This window comes from Pseudoliparis swirei, chromosome 5 (assembly GCF_029220125.1).
Source record: "Pseudoliparis swirei isolate HS2019 ecotype Mariana Trench chromosome 5, NWPU_hadal_v1, whole genome shotgun sequence".
In the NCBI taxonomy this organism is placed as follows: Eukaryota; Metazoa; Chordata; class Actinopteri; order Perciformes; family Liparidae; genus Pseudoliparis; species Pseudoliparis swirei.
The window spans coordinates 2,839,299-2,861,416 of record NC_079392.1 but is presented as its reverse complement, the minus strand read 5'-3'; the positions used below and the strand labels follow the sequence as shown (position 1 = coordinate 2,861,416).

The window sequence follows — 22,118 nt, the reverse complement described above, 5'->3', positions numbered from 1 at the left end:
TCGTGTCCTCCACCCTGAGGACCACCAGGCCTCATGTCCTCCACCCTGAGGACCACCAGGCCTCGTGTCCTCCACCCTGAGGACCACCAGGCATCGTGTCCTCCACCCTGAGGACCACCAGGCCTTGTGTCCTCCACCCTGAGGACCACCAGGCCTCGTGTCCTCCACCCTGAGGACCACCAGGCATCGTGTCCTCCACCCTGAGGACCACCAGGCCTCGTGTCCTCCACCCTGAGGACCACCAGGCCTCGTGTCCCACTCTGAGGACCACCGGGCCTCGTGTCCTCCACCCTGAGGACCACCGGGCCTCATGTCCTCTTTCATGAAAATTACTGTGAATTTATGGTTTTCGTCCTTTATTTGAAGTAAGATATTTTACCTTAAATTTACAGGATCTTTTCTTCTGGCAGGGTTTTCTATTAGAACAGAAAGTATATTTCCCCCTGCTACTCTTAGTTAAATAAAAATCAAATACAAATAACCAGTTAGTGTTTCAGATAATTGTTGCATTTCGTACAATATTTATTCCCAATAATATTTGTTTTCCCCCCGTTTCCTTTTCTTTTGGAGTAATATTGTATTATCAGACTACTGTCCCAAGTTATTGAGGTTCCCTCTGCTTTTCCTTTTGTGTGTTTTCTCCAGTTTCTGGCCATTTGGATTGAGCTCTATAATTGCCGGTAATATATTTGCGGTTTACGATCTGGAGACCATCTATAAACTGGGAGAGTTCGTGTTGGTGGTTTTTGTCGGGTACGCTCTCCTTTCCTCACGTGCACCAACATACGAACAACGTGCTTGTTCTTTTGGTTTGTCAAGCACACGCACGCCATTGTTTTCACCGTCGGACTAAAACACACCAAATGGGCCTGAAGCCTTCTGCTAATTTCCTGTCATCATTGTGTCTTGAACTGTGTTTCAGACTCCTCATCCACGGGTGCGTCGCTCTCCCGGCCATGTACTACCTCCTGGTGAGACGGAACCCAGGGCGTTCTCCCTGCCTTATGGACTGCTCTGATGATCTCCAGGTACGAGGATATTTGAGGCTGTGCTTCTAGTCTGTCTGTATATTCATCCGCCAGATTTTTTTTTGTTAAAGATTTTTTTTTTATTAAAAAAATGTTTACAGGATATTTGTAGTGAAATAGCCAGCATTTACAGTTTGTTATACTGAAAGTATTATTTTACAAAAAGAAAATACACAAATGTATAGCCTTATAGAAACGCCACACAAGGATGATGTTTTTTTTTTTAACATCATAAGATGAAAACAAGGAGAAAACAAAACAAAAATATTACACAAACTCTTCCCCAGTCCACCCCTCCCCTTGTATGGCTCTCAGTTTCCTTTCATTCACATATCTACATGCACCCATCCGTACACATTTATATCCACATAAACCAATACAGTGTTCACAACATACACATAATTGTGGACCCCCCAAAACCAAACCAAAAGAAAGAACTTGCAGAGTATTGTAATTTTATTGTGTTTTTGTTTTTTTCACACGGGGACCGCATTGGGCTTCTCGATGAAGATGTTCCACCCGTAGTCAGAAGAGAGACCCTCAGGCGACCCCCAGGAGACCCTCAGGCGACCCCCAGGAGACCCCCAGGAGACCCTCAGGACCCCCTCAGGAGACCCCCGGAGCCAGCCGGCTGGAGGTGACCTTGGACTCACCTGCAGTGGATGACGATCGGGCCGCTGAAGAAGTTCTTGAAGGCGTTGACACGCCTCCTCAGCTTCAGGAGGAGGTGCGGCTCCCCGGGGACGCCGTGGTCCGGCCAGCTCATGAACTGGATGTGGGTCACCTCCCTCTCAGAGCTCTTCTCCTTCTTCTGCAGAAACACACACAAAGACACGTCCTCATGTCCTCGTGTCCTCCACCCTGAGGACCACCGGGCCTCATGTCCTCCACCCTGAGGACCACCAGGCCTCGTGTCCTCCACCCTGAGGACCACCAGGCCTCGTGTCCTCCACCCTGAGGACCACCAGGCCTCATGTCCTCCACCCTGAGGACCACCAGGCCTCATGTCCTCCACCCTGAGGACCACCAGGCCTCGTGTCCTCCACCCTGAGGACCACCAGGCCTCATGTCCTCCACCTTGAGGACCATCAGGCCTCGTGTCCTCCACCCTGAGGACCACCGGGCCTCGTGTCCTCCACCCTGAGGACCACCAGGCCTCATGTCCTCCACCCTGAGGACCACCGGGCCTCGTGTCCTCCACCCTGAGGACCACCAGGCCTCATGTCCTCCACCCTGAGGACCATCGGGCCTCGTGTCCTCCACCCTGAGGACCACCGGGCCTCATGTCCTCTTTCATGAAAATTACTGTGAATTTATGGTTTTCGTCCTTTATTTGAAGTAAGATATTTTACCTTAAATTTACAGGATCTTTTCTTCTGGCAGGGTTTTCTATTAGAACAGAAAGTATATTTCCCCCTGCTACTCTTAGTTAAATAAAAATCAAATACAAATAACCAGTTAGTGTTTCAGATAATTGTTGCATTTCGTACAATATTTATTCCCAATAATATTTGTTTTCCCCCGTTTCCTTTTTCTTTTGGAGTAATATTGTATTATCAGACTACTGTCCCAAGTTATTGAGGTTCCCTCTGCTTTTCCTTTTGTGTGTTTTCTCCAGTTTCTGGCCATTTGGATTGATCTCCATAATTGCCGGCAATATCTTTACGGTTTACGATCTGGAGACCATCTAAACTGGGAGAGTTTGTGTTGGTGGTTTTTGTCGGGTACGCTCTCCTTTCCTCACGTGCACCAACATACGAACAACGTGCTTGTTCTTTTGGTTTGTCAAGCACACGCACGCCATTGTTTTCACCGTCGGACTAAAACACACCAAATGGGCCTGAAGCCTTCTGCTAATTTCCTGTCATCATTGTGTCTTGAACTGTGTTTCAGACTCCTCATCCACGGGTGCGTCGCTCTCCCGGCGTTGCACTGCCTGATGGTGAGACGTAACCCGTGGCTTTTCATCAAGGGCGTTCTCCCTGCCTTATGGACTCCTCTGATGATCTCCAGGTACGAGGATATTTGAGGCTGTGCTTCTAGTCTGTATGTTCATCCGCCAGATTTTTTTTTTTTTTAGATTTATTTGTATTAACAACAAAAAATGTACAGGATATTTGTAGTGAAATAGCCAGCATTTTCAGTTTGTTATACTGAAAATATTATTTTACAAAAAGAAAATACACAAATGTATAGCCTTATAGAAACACCACTGATAGGTTTTTTCCTCTCTATATCATGTAAAATATTCACGGTCAAGGAGGTGAGCAATGAATCACAGACAACGTAGTATCTTTGAAAGCTTTGGCCAAAGGGGAAGCTCAGACGCACGTGCTACGAGCACGACGACCTCCAAGACATTCCGCCGAGCACCCCTTTGGTCCAGCCTTTTATTGAAAGCTTAATCACACACACACACAACAACAAAGGAGAAGTGTAACTGAGGACAAGTTGACATATTCCTTCCGTCTGGTTTATTATCACTTCCTTATCAGACTCCCCAAACCCATAACACAACCTTCGGGTGGGAACGCGGAGTTCGGGAAGCTCCTCTGATTGTTTAGTTTAAGATACGGTAAGCAATAACATAACATACATTTATATCTCTGTCAGTTCCCTCCTGTTTATGCTATTGCTTATTATTTAAACATGGTCAATAAGGGCACTCATTTGATTTGTCTAATTTCTAAGCAGCATGTGATTTACGTATTTGGGTTAAGCAGTCCAAGCAGAATCATGATTATTCTTTTTTTCTTACACATAATTTGTTAGTAACACCACACCAATCTCTTTGGGAATTAAACTTTTTAGTCAGCAGCTTCACATCAATAATTGTCCGTTCCTTGTGAGGAGTTTTACACAATTATGTCATCCAAGCTTAAACCAAAAGTTTACGTTATATTTTCTTAAACGGGAGCATTGACAGGTCTTCCCATGGCATCATACATATGAATGTACGCGGTCGTTTCAATGGGCTCCATCATCCGAGGCGACACCTAAGAGCAGGGATTGTTGGTTTCTTCACTGACGTTGAGATGGCTGTCTTTTAAGCGGACAGCCCCCTTTGAAGTCAGTCTTCCCCTCTGCTCGTGGTCGTCTCGGGATCAGGGCACTGGTCCGGGATTTCTGTAGGGAACAGTTTGCAATGGGAAAGATGTATCCAGGTGGTCCTCTCGGCTATCTTTACAGCGGTTGCAGTCGTCAGAAGGACTTGGAATGGTCCCTCCCAGCGAGCGTCGCTCCACGTCTTTTTCTTGATGACGCGGATGAAGACCCAGTCGCCGACCTGTACAGACATAATGGGGGAGACAGGTGAATCTGGCAAGACATTTGCTTCCCTGACTCCTCCCCATCATGGTCTTCTTCATGTACTCCACTATTGTTTCTTTCTCACCCACTTGCTCTAAATCTGGGTGAGTTAGTGGTAGGCGGTAGGGTCGTCTATGAATGATTTCAAATGGTGTAAGGCCCGTTTGGGTCGGAACGATATGCATGTATGTTTTCACAATGTCTATGCACTCCAGCCAAGGTTTTCCTGTTTCAGTCATGCATTTCTTCAGTTTGCTTTTTATGGTGCCGTTGGTTCGCTCTACCAATCTGGCACTCTGTGGGTGGTATGCACAATGATTTTTTAGTTCAATGTCCATAATGACGCTTAGTTTTGTTACTACCTCGTTTACAAAGTGTGAGCCATTGTCACTGTAAATGCGTCTTGGAATGCCATGAGTGGGCAGAATATATTTGCATATGGCTTTCACCACTGCTTCAGCATCTGCTTTCGTTGTTGGTGCAATTTCTACCCATTTGGAAAATGCATCCACCATTACTAAACAGTATTTGTAATGACCGCATGGCGTGAGTTCGATGAAATCCATGTGCATTACCTGGAATGGGTATTCAGGGAGCGGGAACCTGCCTCGCTTCGGGCGAAGGTTTCCTTGAGGGTTGTGCTTGATGCATGTTACACATGCTTTACAAAAAAATTTTAAGTAGTTTTGTTCTATCATAGATACCATCCCTCCTGTTGAGACATGGCATTGCCCATGACTCAAAATAGCAACGGCCTTGAATAGACTTCTTGGTAGGATCTCAATGTCTATTGGACTTGACGGTGTTGTTCGTACTGCGTGTACCTGTGGTGTTTTAGCCGCGCGTTTTGCTTCTTCATCAGCGTTAGCATTGCCTTTTGTTATTTCATCTTTCTGTTTGTTAGTCTCCTCGTAGTCAGTCTCGTTCTCACGAGGGTGCTGGGCTGCTCTGTGGCTGTCATTGGGGACGTTTCCGCCCCACTTAGGGTGGGGCAGTCACGTGACCAATGTCCAACCCCTCCGCAGGCCCAACATTCTTCCTCATTTCGCCCTCTACTCCTCCCTCGAGTCTGTCCACGGCCTCTTCCTCGGCCTCTTCCTCGGTACCCTCCCCTTGTGGTTTCCCTCCCCTGGTATGCAGTCAGTCCAAAATCCCCCCCCTCTCGAACGTAGACCTCTGGTCCTTTGTTCATTTTCAGTTTAATGAGGTTTTCATGGACGTGCATTTGACATAATTGTGTCCATGTTAGCTGTTTCCCAAGTGACGCAGTGTTTTCTAATCCAGTCCTCTATAGGTTTCTGGATACCACGGAGGATGCCGTGTTTCAATGATTGTTGGTAGGGTGTTCCTCCCCCATCCTCGTAGGGGATCCCACTGCTTGCCCTGTGTTCCTCTTCGTAACGGAATTGGAACTCGGAGACTGACTCTCCGGGTCCCTGTTTACATGCAGCTAATCTGCTGTGGGATGCTGATTGTTGGAACAGTGGGCGAGCTCTTGTCATAACGGCCTCTACCTGGTCTCTGTAACGCCCGACCATTGGACCGTTCAATGGGTGGACAAAGGGTGCTCCTTCGTTCACTATTCCTGTATAATCCCCTCTGCACTTCACCCATCGTAGCACGAACATTTTCTGCATAACTTTCTCCATTTCCTTGCCGTTTAATTTGTAGGATTCGGCCAGCATGAACAAATCTAATACGAACTGATCAAAGTTTTTCTGTGGTGGAGTAACTCCTTCACATGCATTGGTACATTCGGCCTCCATCCATGGCCGGAACACATACGCGGGTGTGTTCGCATCATGTGGATTAGAGACTTGTAACATTGGAAATGCGTTTGCTTTCTTCGGTATGTCGGTGGGACGGTTACGTAGGCGTGTGGCAATCGGTGGGGGTTTTGTGTCCTGGAGCTCTGTTAATTTTGGATATAACGGTGTGGTGACGCGGTCGTATGCTGGAGGTGATACGTCCTCCTCGTCATCCGGCTCGCTCTGTGGCTCCTCTCCGGAGCTGGACGCTGTTGCTACGGGGTGCTGGTGAACTGCTTTTACGTTGGTCTCGTCCAAATCGGTTTTTGTGTACAGGGCCTGTGAACTCTCTTTCCCTCGCGTGATTTCTACGGCCCTTAATTTTTCTTTTTCGTGGGCTTGTGCCCTCTCTTTTGCTGCTCGGAACCACTGTTCTGCTTGTTTTAGTTCGTGATGTTTTGATTCGCTGAGTCTGGGTTCTTTGTTTTCTATGGCGATGGTTTTTAGATTTTTACAGATTGTTTCTATCTCAAAAACATTTAGTTCGCCGGAAAAGCCGTATTTTGTTTTCCATTTTCTCAGATATTTTACACTATCTGAGTCCTGTTTGAACATAAACAATGCGTCGCCTGAAAATTCGCCTTCAGGCTTTCCGTGAGAATTACCCATTGTTTATGGTGTGATCGTATAGTATTAGTACATTTCCTCGTTTCTTTACCCAAACTTGCCAATCTGTGGTTGTCTAATTGAACAGGTCGGGCGACGCTGATTCAATAGAGTCACAGCATTCATTCACAAACAAATATAAACAAACAAAGCTAAACAAACACATATAACCTCCCACGAATATGTATTAGTTCACAACACTTATTTTTACGACGCGTAGTCAACCTTTATTTCTCGCAAAAAGGGCAAAACCTTATTTTTTCCGACGCGTAGTCAACCTTTATTTCTCGCAAAAAGGGCAAAACCTTATTTTTACGGCGCGTAATCAACCTTTATTTTTCGCAAAAAGGGCAAAACCATACGTACTTTGTCTGGGTCAGTCTCCCTCGGTCTTCCGATCCGCCGGATCCCGTCAATCCACGACTGGATCTCCTCTCTGCAGAAATTATTATCCACTGCTGAGCTGGCACTTAATCCGATGATCAGTCGGGGCCTTGCACAGGTGTCAGTGGCTCCGCAGGAAAAAGAAAAATCCAGCCGATGGGTATGTTGGGATCCGGGTCACGGCACCAAGTTATGATAGGTTTTTTCCTCTCTATATCATGTAAAATATTCACGGTCAAGGAGGTGAGCAATGAATCACAGACAACGTAGTATCTTTGAAAGCTTTGGCCAAAGGGGAAGCTCAGACGCACGTGCTACGAGCACGACGACCTCCAAGACATTCCGCCGAGCACCCCTTTGGTCCAGCCTTTTATTGAAAGCTTAATCACACACACACACAACAACAAAGGAGAAGTGTAACTGAGGACAAGTTGACATATTCCTTCCGTCTGGTTTATTATCACTTCCTTATCAGACTCCCCAAACCCATAACACAACCTTCGGGTGGGAACGCGGAGTTCGGGAAGCTCCTCTGATTGTTTAGTTTAAGATACGGTAAGCAATAACATAACATACATTTATATCTCTGTCAACCACACAAGGATGATGTTTTTTTGTGATGAAAACAAAACAAAAATATTACACAAACTTTTCCCCAGTCCACCCCTCCCCTTGTATGGCTCTCAGTTTCCTTTCATTCACATATCTACATGCACCCATCCGTACACATTTATATCCACATAAACCAATACAGTGTTCACAACATACACATCATTGTGGACCCCCCAAAACCAAACCAAAAGAAAGAACCTGCAGCGGGCTTAACTTGACGCGGTCCAGGAAGGCTCACACCGCCACGATCAGCCAAGTCCAGAGATGGCAGAATGTCTCTGAAGGGGCCCCAGATGTTTCCAAAGGCGGCCTGCTTCCCTCTCACATTACACAAGATCTTTTCAGGTGTCCGCCAGATACTTTGAAAACAAATATTGTAAAGCAACTAACACCAAAGGGATTTCACGTGTGTGATTGCTCTCGTGTGCCTTGTGCGTGACGAGAAAGCGTGCACTGTGTCTCAAAGCTCGGCCATGTCGTCCATCGCTCTACGATGCTGTGGAGAGAAACGACGTGGACCCGCGAGTCGCCCACTTCTTGCTGCCCATCGCGGCCACCGTCAACAAGGACGGGTCAGCCCTTTACGACGTGGTCGCCGTCGTGTTCCTCGCCCAGCTCAGCGGCATCGAACTGAGCTTGAGCAGGATCATTGAAATCAGGTGAGTCGCGGTTAAATCTCTCTCTTCGGTCCTCGAGTGAAACCGATGTTAAAAAACCATCCGTAGTTGCGTTGGTCAGGAAGACGTAATACGGCATGTTTAGGACATGAGAAGAACCGTTTTGCATGACTGTCTTCATCAACCGACTCGAGTCGCTCAGTGAGCAGCCGGTGTGTTTCATCTCCAGGCTCAGCGCAGCAGGGACCCCGGCGACGGGAGCCGTGACCACGCTCTTCGTTTTGGAGGTGGCGGGCTTACCCACAAAGAACGCCTCCATCTTGTTCGCCGTGGAATGGATCCTGTAAGTTCCACTGCTTTCATCGAATCGTTATCAACAGCGTCACGCAGATGTATTCTCTGCTTTCATAGCACACGACGGTTTCCCTCTTTCAGAGACCGCCTCAACACGGTCGTTAATGTCTGGTCGGACTGCGTCTGCGTGAAAATTGTCGACGTCCTGTCCAAAAGGGAACTGGAGGACATCGAGCAAGAGCAGGTGACTCTCTCTCTCTCTCTCTCTCTCTCTCTCTCTCTCTCTCTCTCTCTCTCTCTCTCTCTCTCTCTCTCTCTCTCTCTCTCTCTCTCTCTCTCTCTCTCTCTCTCTCTCTCTCTCTCTCTCTCTCTCTCTCTCTCTCTCTCTCTCTCTCTCTCTCTCTCTCTCTCTCTCTCTCTCTCTCTCTCTCTCTCTCTCTCTCTCTCTCTCTCTCTCTCTCTCTCTCTCTCTCTCTCTCTGTGTGTGTGGCGTATAGAGGGCTTTTAAAAGTAGATACGATGGATCATCGAGGTCTGGGTCGTGGAATTCCTGCTACCGACTACGCCACTGCCCTGTTGAGACTCCGCCCACTCCTCCTCTCTACCTCCATCTGCCTGATGGATGGTGGAGGTCTCCATCGTGGAATACGCCTACTATGTCCTGTCCATCCTGGAGAGGGATCCTCCTCTGTTCTCTCCTCAAGGGTTCTTACCTTTTCCCCTGAAGGGTTATTTGGGAGTTGTTCCTGATCCGATGTGAGGTCAGGGATGTCTCTGTGTACAGATTGTAAAGCACTCAGACTAATTTGTGAAATTGGGCTATACAAATAAAGTGAATTGAATGAAACCAGGCCCGTTGGACATCAGACATGGAACATGTGGAGACTCTCCAACATGTGCTCTGGCTCTTCCACTTTGTCACGCCATTGATGGCTGTGTTGTGTTTTGTCATCTAAGACGCCGCGTGATGACGCAGAGGGACGCTTCACGCCGGGGTCAGCAGGTCAGCAGGTCCGTTTCACCCTGAGGCTGATGAGTTGTGTTCCATCACATATTGTAACAGTTTAGCTCCACGCCTTCCTTTTTGATTTACTTGTTTTCATCCTGTCACTATCATGTCATTCCAGATCCTGCTTCCCAACTCCCACCTGCCACCGCCACCTGTTCCTCATTCCCATCTCAACTCTTACCCCTTTAGTATTAGTATTTAGTTTTGTGTTTTATAATTATTAACTCTTACCCCTTTAGTATTAGTATTTAGTTCTGTGTTTTATTATTATTAACTCTTACCCCTTTAGTATTAGTATTTAGTTCTGTGTTTTATTATTAACTCTTACCCCTTTAGTATTAGTATTTAGTTCTGTGTTTTATTATTATTAACTCTTACCCCTTTAGTATTAGTATTTAGTTCTGTGTTATATTATTATTAACTCTTACCCCTTTTCCCCTTTAGTATTAAGTGTTTAATTGTTTTATGAAAGTAGAGTGTTTAATTGTTTTATGAAAGTAGCGACGGTCCGACTGAGTAGAAACTTCTGCTGAAGACGACTCGACATTCACGATGTACCAAATAACATCTTCAACATCTTTAGTTCGTAGTTGAATAAATCTTCTTGTCCTAATTATGATGAGGATTCTGACATTTCTGTTATGTGAATAAACCAAACCAGTCCAAATGCATTTCCATATTATTTATTGGCATTTTCTACTTTAAACACCCTGAACTGAACTTTTGGCTTAAAATGAGAAACACAAATATAAATCTTTGACAAAAATTGATGTGAATCAAGTATACGTTAAGTTTGTGTAAATACTCTTAAAGTATATTTTATTTTTAGGCTCCAGAACATAAAATCAAATGTCCTAATTTACAGTACTTTGTCTCGACAGACGTTTGAAGAATATAAATATCTTTTATACAAGTTTCCACGACAGACTGAATGAACACGAATGGTACAACAAGCTAACGGAGAGCTAATGACTTCCTGTAGCGATGCGCTGTTTCAACAAGCTAACGGAGAGCTGATGACTTCCTGTAAAGACGCGTTGTGTTTCAACAAGCTAACGGAGAGCTAATGACTTCCTGTAGCGACGCGCTGTTCCAACAAGCTAACGGAGAGCTGATCACTTCCTGTAAAGACGCGTTGTGTTTCAACAAGCTAACGGAGAGCTAATGACTTCCTGTAGCGACGCGCTGTTCCAACAAGCTAACGGAGAGCTGATCACTTCCTGTAACGACGCACTGTTTTTCCACATGCTAATAACTTCCAGTAGAGACGCTGTTCCTACAAGCTAACGTCACGCCTCTGAGCTACAGACGACATTCAGCGGACTGAAAACATTTTATAATTAATAGGTAATGTTTTGATCGCCGTGTATTTATTTGTATGCGTGTTATTCGCATAACAAAAAAAGTTTTAAACCGAATCGCATGAAATTTGGTGGGATGATTGGTTATTATCCGGGGACCATTTGAGTATATTTTGGGATCGATCGGGTCAAAGGTCAAGGTCATGAAAAGGTCAACATCTTTTTTTTTACCATAGCACGGTCAATTTTTATCCAATTGGCATGCAACTAATGCCAAAATGTTCATAATTCAATGCCCAATCTTTTGATATGTGAAGGTATGCGCTCTACCGAGTGCCCGTTCTAGTTTAATTAAGTTATGGCCTAACGAGGGTCAAGAGTTGTTTATTTTTTTAAAGCGCTATAAAATCAGTTTCATATGAATATGCTCATCAAATGTGAAGTATACTTTTTAGAAAGACGCCAATAGTTTAAATCCAAGTTCGGAGGCAGTTCATGACGCAACATGCCGTCAGTGTTTCATGTCGGGGGGATAAAAGGTCACAAGGAATAGAAAGCCGTACATTTGAACCTGAACATTTGATCCACAGGAATTTTTGCTGAGATTTTCGTGTCATTTTCATCACAGAGATTAATTTGACTTTGTAATAAATGCTAAATAAAGTGAGGAGCACAAACGTGACATTTCCAACATGTAGCTCAGATTTTTATATTGTTTAAGGCAAATGCACTAAGCGTGTGTGTGTGAGGACAGACGCACTAAGTGTGTGTGTGTGTGGACAGACGCACTAAGCGTGTGTGTGTGAGGACAGACGCACTAAGTGTGTGTGTGTGAGGACAGACGCACTAAGCGTGTGTGTGTGAGGACAGACGCACTAAGTGTGTGTGTGAGGACAGACGCACTAAGCGTGTGTGTGTGAGGACAGACGCACTAAGCGTGTGTGTGTGTGAGGACAGACGCACTAAGTGTGTGTGTGAGGACAGACGCACTAAGCGTGTGTGTGTGAGGACAGACGCACTAAGTGTGTGTGTGAGGACAGACGCACTAAGTGTGTGTGTGTGAGGACAGACGCACTAAGCGTGTGTGTGTGAGGACAGACGCACTAAGTGTGTGTGTGAGGACAGACGCACTAAGCGTGTGTGTGTGAGGACAGACGCACTAAGCGTGTGTGTGTGAGGACAGACGCACTAAGTGTGTGTGTGTGAGGACAGACGCACTAAGCGTGTGTGTGTGAGGACAGACGCACTAAGTTTGTGTGTGTGAGGACAGACGCACTAAGTGTGTGTGTGTGAGGACAGACGCACTAAGTGTGTGTGTGTGAGGACAGACGCACTAAGTGTGTGTGTGTGAGGACAGACGCACTAAGCGTGTGTGTGTGAGGACAGACGCACTAAGTGTGTGTGTGTGAGGACAGACGCACTAAGTGTGTGTGTGAGGACAGACGCACTAAGCGTGTGTGTGAGGACAGACGCACTAAGTGTGTGTGTGTGAGGACAGACGCACTAAGTGTGTGTGTGAGGACAGACGCACTAAGCGTGTGTGTGTGAGGACAGACGCACTAAGCGTGTGTGTGTGAGGACAGACGCACTAAGTGTGTGTGTGTGAGGACAGACGCACTAAGCGTGTGTGTGTGAGGACAGACGCACTAAGCGTGTGTGTGAGGACAGATGCACTAAGCGTGTGTGTGTGAGGACAGACGCACTAAGCGTGTGTGTGTGAGGACAGACGCACTAAGCGTGTGTGTGTGAGGACAGACGCACTAAGCGTGTGTGTGAGGACAGACGCACTAAGCGTGTGTGTGTGAGGACAGACGCACTAAGCGTGTGTGTGTGAGGACAGACGCACTAAGTGTGTGTGTGAGGACAGACGCACTAAGCGTGTGTGTGTGAGGACAGACGCACTAAGTGTGTGTGTGTGAGGACAGACGCACTAAGCGTGTGTGTGTGTGAGGACAGACGCACTAAGTGTGTGTGTGAGGACAGACGCACTAAGCGTGTGTGTGTGAGGACAGACGCACTAAGTGTGTGTGTGTGAGGACAGACGCACTAAGCGTGTGTGTGTGAGGACAGACGCACTAAGCGTGTGTGTGAGGACAGACGCACTAAGCGTGTGTGTGTGAGGACAGACGCACTAAGCGTGTGTGTGTGAGGACAGACGCACTAAGCGTGTGTGTGTGTGTGAGGACAGACGCACTAAGCGTGTGTGTGAGGACAGACGCACTAAGCGTGTGTGTGAGGACAGACGCACTAAGCGTGTGTGTGTGTGAGGACAGACGCACTAAGCGTGTGTGTGTGAGGACAGACGCACTAAGCGTGTGTGTGTGAGGACAGACGCACTAAGTGTGTGTGTGAGGACAGACGCACTAAGCGTGTGTGTGTGAGGACAGACGCACTAAGTGTGTGTGTGAGGACAGACGCACTAAGCGTGTGTGTGTGAGGACAGACGCACTAAGCGTGTGTGTGTGTGAGGACAGACGCACTAAGCGTGTGTGTGAGGACAGACGCACTAAGCGTGTGTGTGTGAGGACAGACGCACTAAGCGTGTGTGTGTGTGAGGACAGACGCACTAAGCGTGTGTGTGAGGACAGACGCACTAAGCGTGTGTGTGTGAGGACAGACGCACTAAGCGTGTGTGTGTGTGGACAGACGCACTAAGCGTGTGTGTGGACAGACGCACTAAGCGTGTGTGTGAGGACAGACGCACTAAGCGTGTGTGTGAGGACAGACGCACTAAGCGTGTGTGTGTGAGGACAGACGCACTAAGCGTGTGTGTGAGGACAGACGCACTAATATTGCTTCCATGACATTTATGGATTCTCAATCTTTGAGATTCACGTTTATGGCTGACAAATAAACCGTTTTCTTTCATTTCATCACGTATGAAATATATATTTTCATAAATCTACGCCCGCCTGACCAGGAAGTGCATCGTGTCTTCGCGTCGCGCTCCTTTACTTCCTGTCTCTCGACCTCACACACACACACACGTGTCAGCGCTCTGATCACGAGCTCATTTAAATACTGGAAATGCATCATTCGTAAAAACGTAACACTAAAGTCGTTGACTTTGATACAATCATCAGGTTAAAAGGTGTCAAACTGAACGGCGTCGTGTTTGTTTGTTTGTGTTCATCCAGCACTCGCCTTCAGATGAGAAAACCTTATGGAACAATCCGCTTGATCTGATTCTACATTTCTGATCCCATCGGCAGGAAGGAAACGCCCCGGTGACGTAATGAGTAAAATAAACTTTCACGCTAATGAAACGGTTTCTAATGAGCCTCGGATCCATGACAGGTAGGAGGAGTTCTTCTCGTCAACATGTGGATATATTGGCTCGAGCCAATCAGAGGACACGTGTGGTATTCCATATTCTCCCATGAAAAGACATGAAAACCCACAATAAACCTCCGTTGTACATTAAAAACACACATTCCTTCATCATGATATCCGCTGTCGTCTGATTTGGATCTATCCCACCTGTACTGCAAATATATATAGATATATAACTTAACACATTAGTCCACAATCAAAGTTGCTGATAAGAGGTCAAGAGGCACGACTGATAACATCTACAATTCCCTTTTTAGAATGAAAATAAACGACTTTGTTCTAAAAGATGGACGTTATTGTCTCGGGGCGGAGAGACAGAAGAAGAAGTCTGAAAGTCTTGAGCGACGCACTAAAAGTTTGTTTGTTTGTTTTTTAACAAGACAAATATATAATAACCCCATAAATATCCTTTAAAGGTTGTACCCGGTATCACAATGAAGGCTTTAGATAATAAAGTGTTGTTGATAGACGTATGTGACCAGTGAGTTCAAGCTCCGCCTCCTGGTACCTGGACTCAGGTGTGGCCTCAGGAGGCCGATGGAGGACGTAAAGTGCAGCTGCGGAGGCACCCGGATAAAAGAAGAAAAGAAAAAAAACGCCTTTTAAAGCACAGGAACACAAACAAGACCAGCAGACGTAGCAAAAAGTGTTAAATTTTTTTTTTTTAAAGTGACGACACATCTAAACATTTTTTAAAAAGAAGCCGAAACTCGTTGAAATACATCTGCGATCGCTCCAGATGTTCAATTAAAGGGCTTAATTAGCTGTAAAGACACGCAGGTTTACACAGTCTCCAGTGTCTCTGGGTTTGGAGGTAAACGTAAACGTTTGGGGTCGAAGGTCAGGTGAAGGTCACCCACGACGTCCGTGCTACATTAGATTTATGTCTTCATGCCCTGAGGTTTAGGTCCATCGGTTGTCTCTCAACAACAGCTTGTATTTGGTACGACACATTATTCATTAATCTCTCACGTCACTCAAAGAAAGAAATCATACATGTCCTAAATCAAAAATATGGTGCAAAATAATAATAATAATATGAATAAGAATAAGACCCTGTGAGACCACAGCGGCCCTCGTTCTCATGTCTGAATGTCATGATTCTGGAGGAAGACGTTTCCTTTCCCTTTGGCTCCCCGTTGTTCTTCAGGTTCCAAACTCAAGCTACAACAAATCAGGAAAGGTCACAAAGGTCACAGAGGTCAATCGGGCCCCCAAAGAGAGGCAGAGATAGAGCGGGCGTCTCCAGTGTAAAGGGACTGTAGTGGTGATACAGACGTTATGAATGAAGCCCCGCCTCCGTCAGGTGGCAGGTGGTGCTGGGTGTTACGTGCCCATGCGTAGGCACGCCACCCCGTCGCCCTCCTGGCTCAGGTCTCGGTCCCGGTCGGCGCCCTCGCGCCCCGGGGAGGCCGGCGTCCGGCGGGGGCTCCGCGCCGTCAAGGCGGCCAGGTTCAGGGTCCGAGCCGGGCGGGGCGAAGAGGGGCGGAGCCCGGGGGACGCCGCCGGAGGGGAGGAGTCCGGTTGCTGCTCCCCACCCGACTGCTGGGACTCCTCCCCCTCTAAGGGGCTCTCCGAGTCAGACTCCGCCTCCTCCTCCTCCTCTTCGCCCTCCTCTTCTTCCTCCAGAGTGAGTTCAAACTGGAACTTGTCCGCCCCTGAAGGGACGGGCCCTCCTGCTCCCGGAGCTCCGCCCCCCGGCATCACCTCCACCTGGTGGTGGTCCTCGGGGCTGCGGGGGATCATGCTCTGGTACCACTCCCTGTTGTCCTCCAGCGTGTCCAGGATGTCCTGCGCGTCCGGGTTCACCAGGTCGGCCCAGGTCTCCCACAGAGGGTGGACCACGTAGTCGATGAAGCCCACCTGGTCACGGAAACAACATGGACGAGTTAAGCAACACACACACACACACACACACAGGTAGAAATGTCCTTATTTTTCAAAGCACAGTTTTTTCCAATGAAGATAACATTAAATGAATCATAACTCTCTACATAGTTAATGTGTACATGACTGTTCTCTGGTGTTTAATGAAGTCTCTACAGAGGTGTGTAGAGGCCCATCTCCAGTGTTCTAATGGTACATTGTGTTATCGCCTTAGAAGACTAGCGGAGGGGTAGAAAACCCTTGGAAACCCTTTTTATGTGAGCGCAGCTGAAAACAGTTATGCTGGTGAGATAAGCTATAAAACTGGCACAAGAAGAACAACATTAATATTTACAATAAAAATCATTATTTATAACCTCCTCAATGTCTTGACTATATTTTATATTCATGTTGAAATTAATTTGATACTTTTTCATGGAAAACACCAAATTGTCTGGGTGACACCAAACTTTTGAACAGTGGTGTATGTACAGTGTATAAAAGAAGTAAACATGTTGATAAAGCTTGTCTGCTGCTAAGATGTTCTTCAGGGTTTCCAGAGAACAAATTAATTATAAACTAAGATAGTCACAGATCCTTAGATCCTTAATCCTCAGATGACTAAAACATGTCCTGCCTCTGGAGGTCGTGTACCTGGTTCTTCTCGATGGAGGCGTTGTGCTTGTCACACATGGGGCTGACGTCCATGCCCTTGTCCCGCTCCCGGTCCCCCTGGGTGAAGAACTCCCCCATGATGCGGTCCGTCCACTGGCGGTAGAGCTCCAGAGGTTTGGTCGGGTTGCTCAGGTCGGCGCAGTGGATCATGTTCTGCAGAACCTGGAGCACATGGAGAACATGAAGAACATGGGGAACATGGAGAACATGGAGAACATGGAGCCCGTTTTCAAAAAGCTCTTCAACAAAAAGCACTGGCGATTAACTTGAGAAATGTAACTAGTATTCCTTTTTTATATATATATATATAAATATATATATATATACAACATATATTTTTATATAAATAATTTTTTTTATATTTAACATATATATAAATATATTTAACATATATAAATATGTATATATATTTTTTTATATAAATAAATAAAAGTTTTATATATTACAAAAATTGTATATATATATATATATAAATATATATATATGTATATAAACATATATATGTTAACCCTAATAATACCTCAACAATACCCAGTATAGATGGCGTAGCTCCATAGGTGCAATGACCACTACGTCCAGCAGGCAACAGCACTTGCACACTAACATACAAACAGTGTGTGTGTGTGTGTGTCTTTGTTTGTGTGTGTGTGTGTGTGTGTGTGTGTGTGTGTGTGTGTGTGTGCTGCTGCTGATATTGACTGCTTCTTGTTCATTGCTGGTTCTGGGTGTAGTTCCTGCCTCAGCCTCAGGTCGTCTCCTCACCTGGATGCGGTCGGAGTAGTTGTCCAGCAGCAGGACTCCGAGACTCGTCACCTTCTTCGTCTCCACCATCGTCTTCATGTCCGCCAGGAAGTTCATGTGTTTGGACATATCTGTGGCGAGCACCTGATGAAGAGGAGCAACACATCGTCAGTCATTCATTCACCTGATGAAGAGTAACACATCAAAGTCACTCATTCACCTGATGAAGAGGAGCAACACATCGTCAGTCATTCATTCACCTGATGAAGAGTAACACATCAAAGTCACTCATTCACCTGATGAAGAGGAGCAACACATCGTCAGCCATTCATTCACCTGATGAAGAGGAGCAACCCTTCATCAGTCACTCATTCACCTGATGAAGAGGAGCAACCCTTCATCAGTGACTCATTCACCTGATAAAGAAGAGCAACACATCAAATCACTCATAATAAGAATTTCTTCTTCTTCTTCTACCCTTTTGAATCAGAGCTATCTATCCTTAAGAAATAAAAAATAAAATAATATATAATAATAATAATTATTATTATATTAATATTATAATATATAAAATATATATTATTATAAAATAATATATAATATTATTATAATATATAACATTTATTAATATAAAATAATATATTATATATACTATAAAAAAAATTAAATAAATAAAACCCAACCTATATCCTTCCACTAAACCCGGTTTCCTTCAGATGTTGCAGTACCATTCCTGCCCACAAGGTTAATGCTTCCTTTAACTCAGGGATTCCCAAAGTGTGGTGCGCGCACCCCTGGGGGTGCGCGAGCTGTCTCTAGGGGGTGCGCGAGAGGAAAAATGTAATGGCGGTCTAATGGTCTAATAATTAATATTAGACATTCTCAGGGGTCTCAAGTGTCACGCATTGAGCGTGAGACTCAGTGGCGTCCCCCCCCCGTCAACAACTCTTCTCGGAGCAAAAAAAAGAAAAAGTGTGGGGGATTGGGGGTGCGTGAACCCGGTCGGGATGCAGAAGGGGGTGCGTGGCCTAAAAAGTTTGGGAACCCCTGCTTTAACTGAATTACCTCCACTGTCAGCAACACTTGGTCCTAGTGCCCCTCCCGTTTATATTGGCCTCTGTCTTAATTGACAGCGGCCCTACGCCCCCTAGTGGCGGGAGGTCCAACAAAACCAAAACAAACAAAAGGCTCTCACCATGTCAATCACCATCTTCCGGAGGGAGTCCCTCTGCTTCTTGCTGAGGTTCTGGAAGATGTCACAGTTCTCCTCCTGCAGCAGCTTGAAGCCCACGGCCAGGTGGTGGTTCTCCAGCACCGAGGCGTCGTTGTACATCAGCGCCAGCTCAGAGTCTGAGGGGAGGGGGACTCGTTTAAAAAGGGGAGGGGCCTCAGTTCTGCCCTTTGCCCCGCTGTGTTCAACATGCGGTGGAACCTACTGGTGTTGATCAGGAACTGGTTGGTGACTCCTGGGTGGTCCACATCGTGGATGGCACTAGCAAACAGGACAGCCATGACCTCCAGGTCTGTGAACACGGCCTGGGATGATGAAGAAGAAGAAGAAGAGGAGGAGGAGGAGAAGAAGAAGAAGGAGGAGAAGGAGGAGAAGAATAAGAAGAAGAGGAGAAGAAGAAGAAGAAGAGGAGGAGGAGGAGGAGAAGAAGAAGAAGATGAAGAAGAAGTAGAAAAAGAAGAAGAGGGGAAGTAGAAGAAGAAGAAGAGGAGGGGGAGTAGAAGAAGAAGAAGAAGAGGAGGGGGGAGAAGAAGAGGAGGAGGAGAAGAAGAAAAATAAGAAGAAGAGGAAGAGGAGGAGGAGAAGAAGAAGAAGAGGGGAAGTAGAAGAAGAAGAAGACTCATTGATACACAACAATAGACATTAAGCGTTAGCCGTGGACTCGGCGACGCCCCCGGCGCTCACCTCCAGCGCGGGCGTGGACAGCAGGACGTGGATGGACTGCACCACGTCGGCGGCGTGGATGTTGTTGTGGTACGCCACGTCGGCGTGGTAGTTGTCCTCCAGCGCCATCATGAGGGCGAGGAAGGTGTCACTCGGGATCTTGAAGGTCTTCAGGAGGTCTCGGTCCTGGAGAGGAGGAGTCACAAGACTACTGGGTGAGGATTCTCCCTGAACACGACTCGATGGTCACAGAAACCACACACACACCTCAACGTGTCCGTCTACCTGTATACACACACACCTCAACGTGTCCTTCTACCTGTACACACACACACCTCAACGTGTCCGTCTACCTGTATACACACACACCTCAACGTGTCCGTCTACCTGTATACACACACACACCTCAACGTGTCCGTCTACCTGTATACACACACACACCTCAACGTGTCCGTCTACCTGTATACACACACACACCTCAACGTGTCCATCTACCTGTATACACACACACACCTCAACGTGTCCATCTACCTGTATACACACACACACCTCAACGTGTCCGTCTACCTGTACACACACACACACCTCAACGTGTCCGTCTACCTGTACACACACACACCTCAACGTGTCCGTCTACCTGCATACACACACACACACACACACCTCAACGTGTCCGTCTACCTGTATACACACACACACCTCAACGTGTCCGTCTACCTGTATACACACACACACCTCAACGTGTCCGTCTACCTGTACACACACACACCTCAACGTGTCCGTCTACCTGTACACACACACACCTCAACGTGTCCATCTACCTGTATACACACACACACCTCAACGTGTCCATCTACCTGTATACACACACACACCTCAACGTGTCCGTCTACCTGCATACACACACACACACACACCTCAACGTGTCCGTCTACCTGTATACACACACACACCTCAACGTGTCCGTCTACCTGTACACACACACACCTCAACGTGTCCGTCTACCTGTACACACACACACCTCAACGTGTCCGTCTACCTGTACACACACACACCTCAACGTGTCCATCTACCTGTATACACACACACACCTCAACGTGTCCATCTACCTGTATACACACACACACCTCAACGTGTCCGTCTACCTGTACACACACACACCTCAACGTGTCCATCTACCTGTATACACACACACCTCAACGTGTCCGTCTACCTGTATACACACACACACCTCAACGTGTCCATCTACCTGTATACACACACACACCTCAACGTGTCCATCTACCTGTACACACACACACACCTCAACGTGTCCATCTACCTGTATACACACACACACCTCAACGTGTCCATCTACCTGTATACACACACACACCTCAACGTGTCCATCTACCTGTATACACACACACCTCAACGTGTCCGTCTACCTGTATACACACACACACCTCAACGTGTCCGTCTACCTGTATACACACACACCTCAACGTGTCCGTCTACCTGTACACACACACACCTCAACGTGTCCGTCTACCTGTATACACACACACACCTCAACGTGTCCATCTACCTGTACACACACACACCTCAACATGTCCGTCTACCTGTATACACACACACACCTCAACGTGTCCGTCTACCTGTATACACACACACCTCAACGTGTCCGTCTACCTGTATACACACACACACCTCAACGTGTCCGTCTACCTGTATACACACACACCTCAACGTGTCCGTCTACCTGTACACACACACACACCTCAATGTGTCCGTCTACCTGTACACACACACACCTCACCGTGTCCATCTACCTGTACACACACACACACCTCAACGTGTCCGTCTACCTGTACACACACACACCTCAACGTGTCCATCTACCTGTACACACACACACACCTCAATGTGTCCATCTACCTGTACACACACACACCTCAACGTGTCCATCTACCTGTACACACACACACACCTCAATGTGTCCATCTACCTGTATACACACACACACCTCAACGTGTCCATCTACCTGTACACACACACACCTCAACGTGTCCGTCTACCTGTATACACACACACCTCAACGTGTCCGTCTACCTGTATACACACACACACCTCAACGTGTCCGTCTACCTGTACACACACACACACCTCAACGTGTCCGTCTACCTGTATACACACACACACCTCAACGTGTCCGTCTACCTGTATACACACACACACCTCAACGTGTCCGTCTACCTGTATAAACACACACACCTCAACGTGTCCGTCTACCTGTATACACACACACACCTCAACGTGTCCATCTACCTGTATACACACACACACCTCAACGTGTCCGTCTACCTGTATACACACACACCTCAACGTGTCCATCTACCTGTATACACACACACACCTCAACGTGTCCGTCTACCTGTACACACACACACACCTCAACGTGTCCGTCTACCTGTACACACACACACACCTCAACGTGTCCGTCTACCTGCATACACACACACACACACACACCTCAACGTGTCCGTCTACCTGTATACACACACACACCTCAACGTGTCCGTCTACCTGTATACACACACACACCTCAACGTGTCCGTCTACCTGTACACACACACACCTCAACGTGTCCGTCTACCTGTAC

At 46.8% G+C, this 22,118-nt stretch overlaps 3 protein-coding genes across 5 annotated transcripts in view; 2 read left to right on the top strand and 1 right to left on the bottom strand.

Annotated features, from left to right (window-relative positions):
- Positions 1 to 215: 215 nt before the first annotated feature.
- Positions 216 to 2,028, top strand: LOC130194534 (excitatory amino acid transporter 2-like). The gene is made up of 4 exons (XM_056415624.1): positions 216 to 365; positions 646 to 753; positions 923 to 1,028; positions 1,539 to 2,028. The coding sequence occupies exons 1-4, from the start codon at positions 343 to 345 to the stop codon at positions 1,551 to 1,553; spliced, it is 252 nt and encodes an 83-aa protein (XP_056271599.1). The 5' UTR covers positions 216 to 342; the 3' UTR covers positions 1,554 to 2,028.
- A 162-nt stretch (positions 2,029 to 2,190) lies between these two features.
- LOC130194315 (excitatory amino acid transporter 3-like) lies at positions 2,191 to 10,338 on the top strand. The gene is made up of 7 exons (XM_056415269.1): positions 2,191 to 2,366; positions 2,647 to 2,752; positions 2,922 to 3,041; positions 8,214 to 8,707; positions 8,800 to 8,902; positions 9,616 to 9,669; positions 9,786 to 10,338. Exons 4-7 carry the CDS (start codon positions 8,532 to 8,534, stop codon positions 9,867 to 9,869), a joined length of 417 nt encoding a protein of 138 aa, XP_056271244.1. The 5' UTR covers positions 2,191 to 2,366; positions 2,647 to 2,752; positions 2,922 to 3,041; positions 8,214 to 8,531; the 3' UTR covers positions 9,870 to 10,338.
- Positions 10,339 to 14,945: 4,607 nt separating this feature from the next.
- The window catches only part of pde4cb (phosphodiesterase 4C, cAMP-specific b), an 81,680-nt gene continuing 74,507 nt past the window's right edge, over positions 14,946 to 22,118 (bottom strand). For all 3 annotated transcript variants that reach the window (XM_056414109.1, XM_056414108.1, XM_056414110.1), the window contains 6 exons: positions 19,499 to 19,663; positions 19,020 to 19,119; positions 18,779 to 18,933; positions 17,605 to 17,727; positions 16,822 to 17,004; positions 14,946 to 16,164 (listed from right to left, as the gene is read on the bottom strand). In XM_056414109.1, coding sequence (XP_056270084.1) covers positions 15,628 to 16,164; positions 16,822 to 17,004; positions 17,605 to 17,727; positions 18,779 to 18,933; positions 19,020 to 19,119; positions 19,499 to 19,663 — 1,263 coding nt within the window. In that variant the 3' untranslated portion in view covers positions 14,946 to 15,627. The remainder of the gene's footprint in view (positions 16,165 to 16,821; positions 17,005 to 17,604; positions 17,728 to 18,778; positions 18,934 to 19,019; positions 19,120 to 19,498; positions 19,664 to 22,118) is intronic.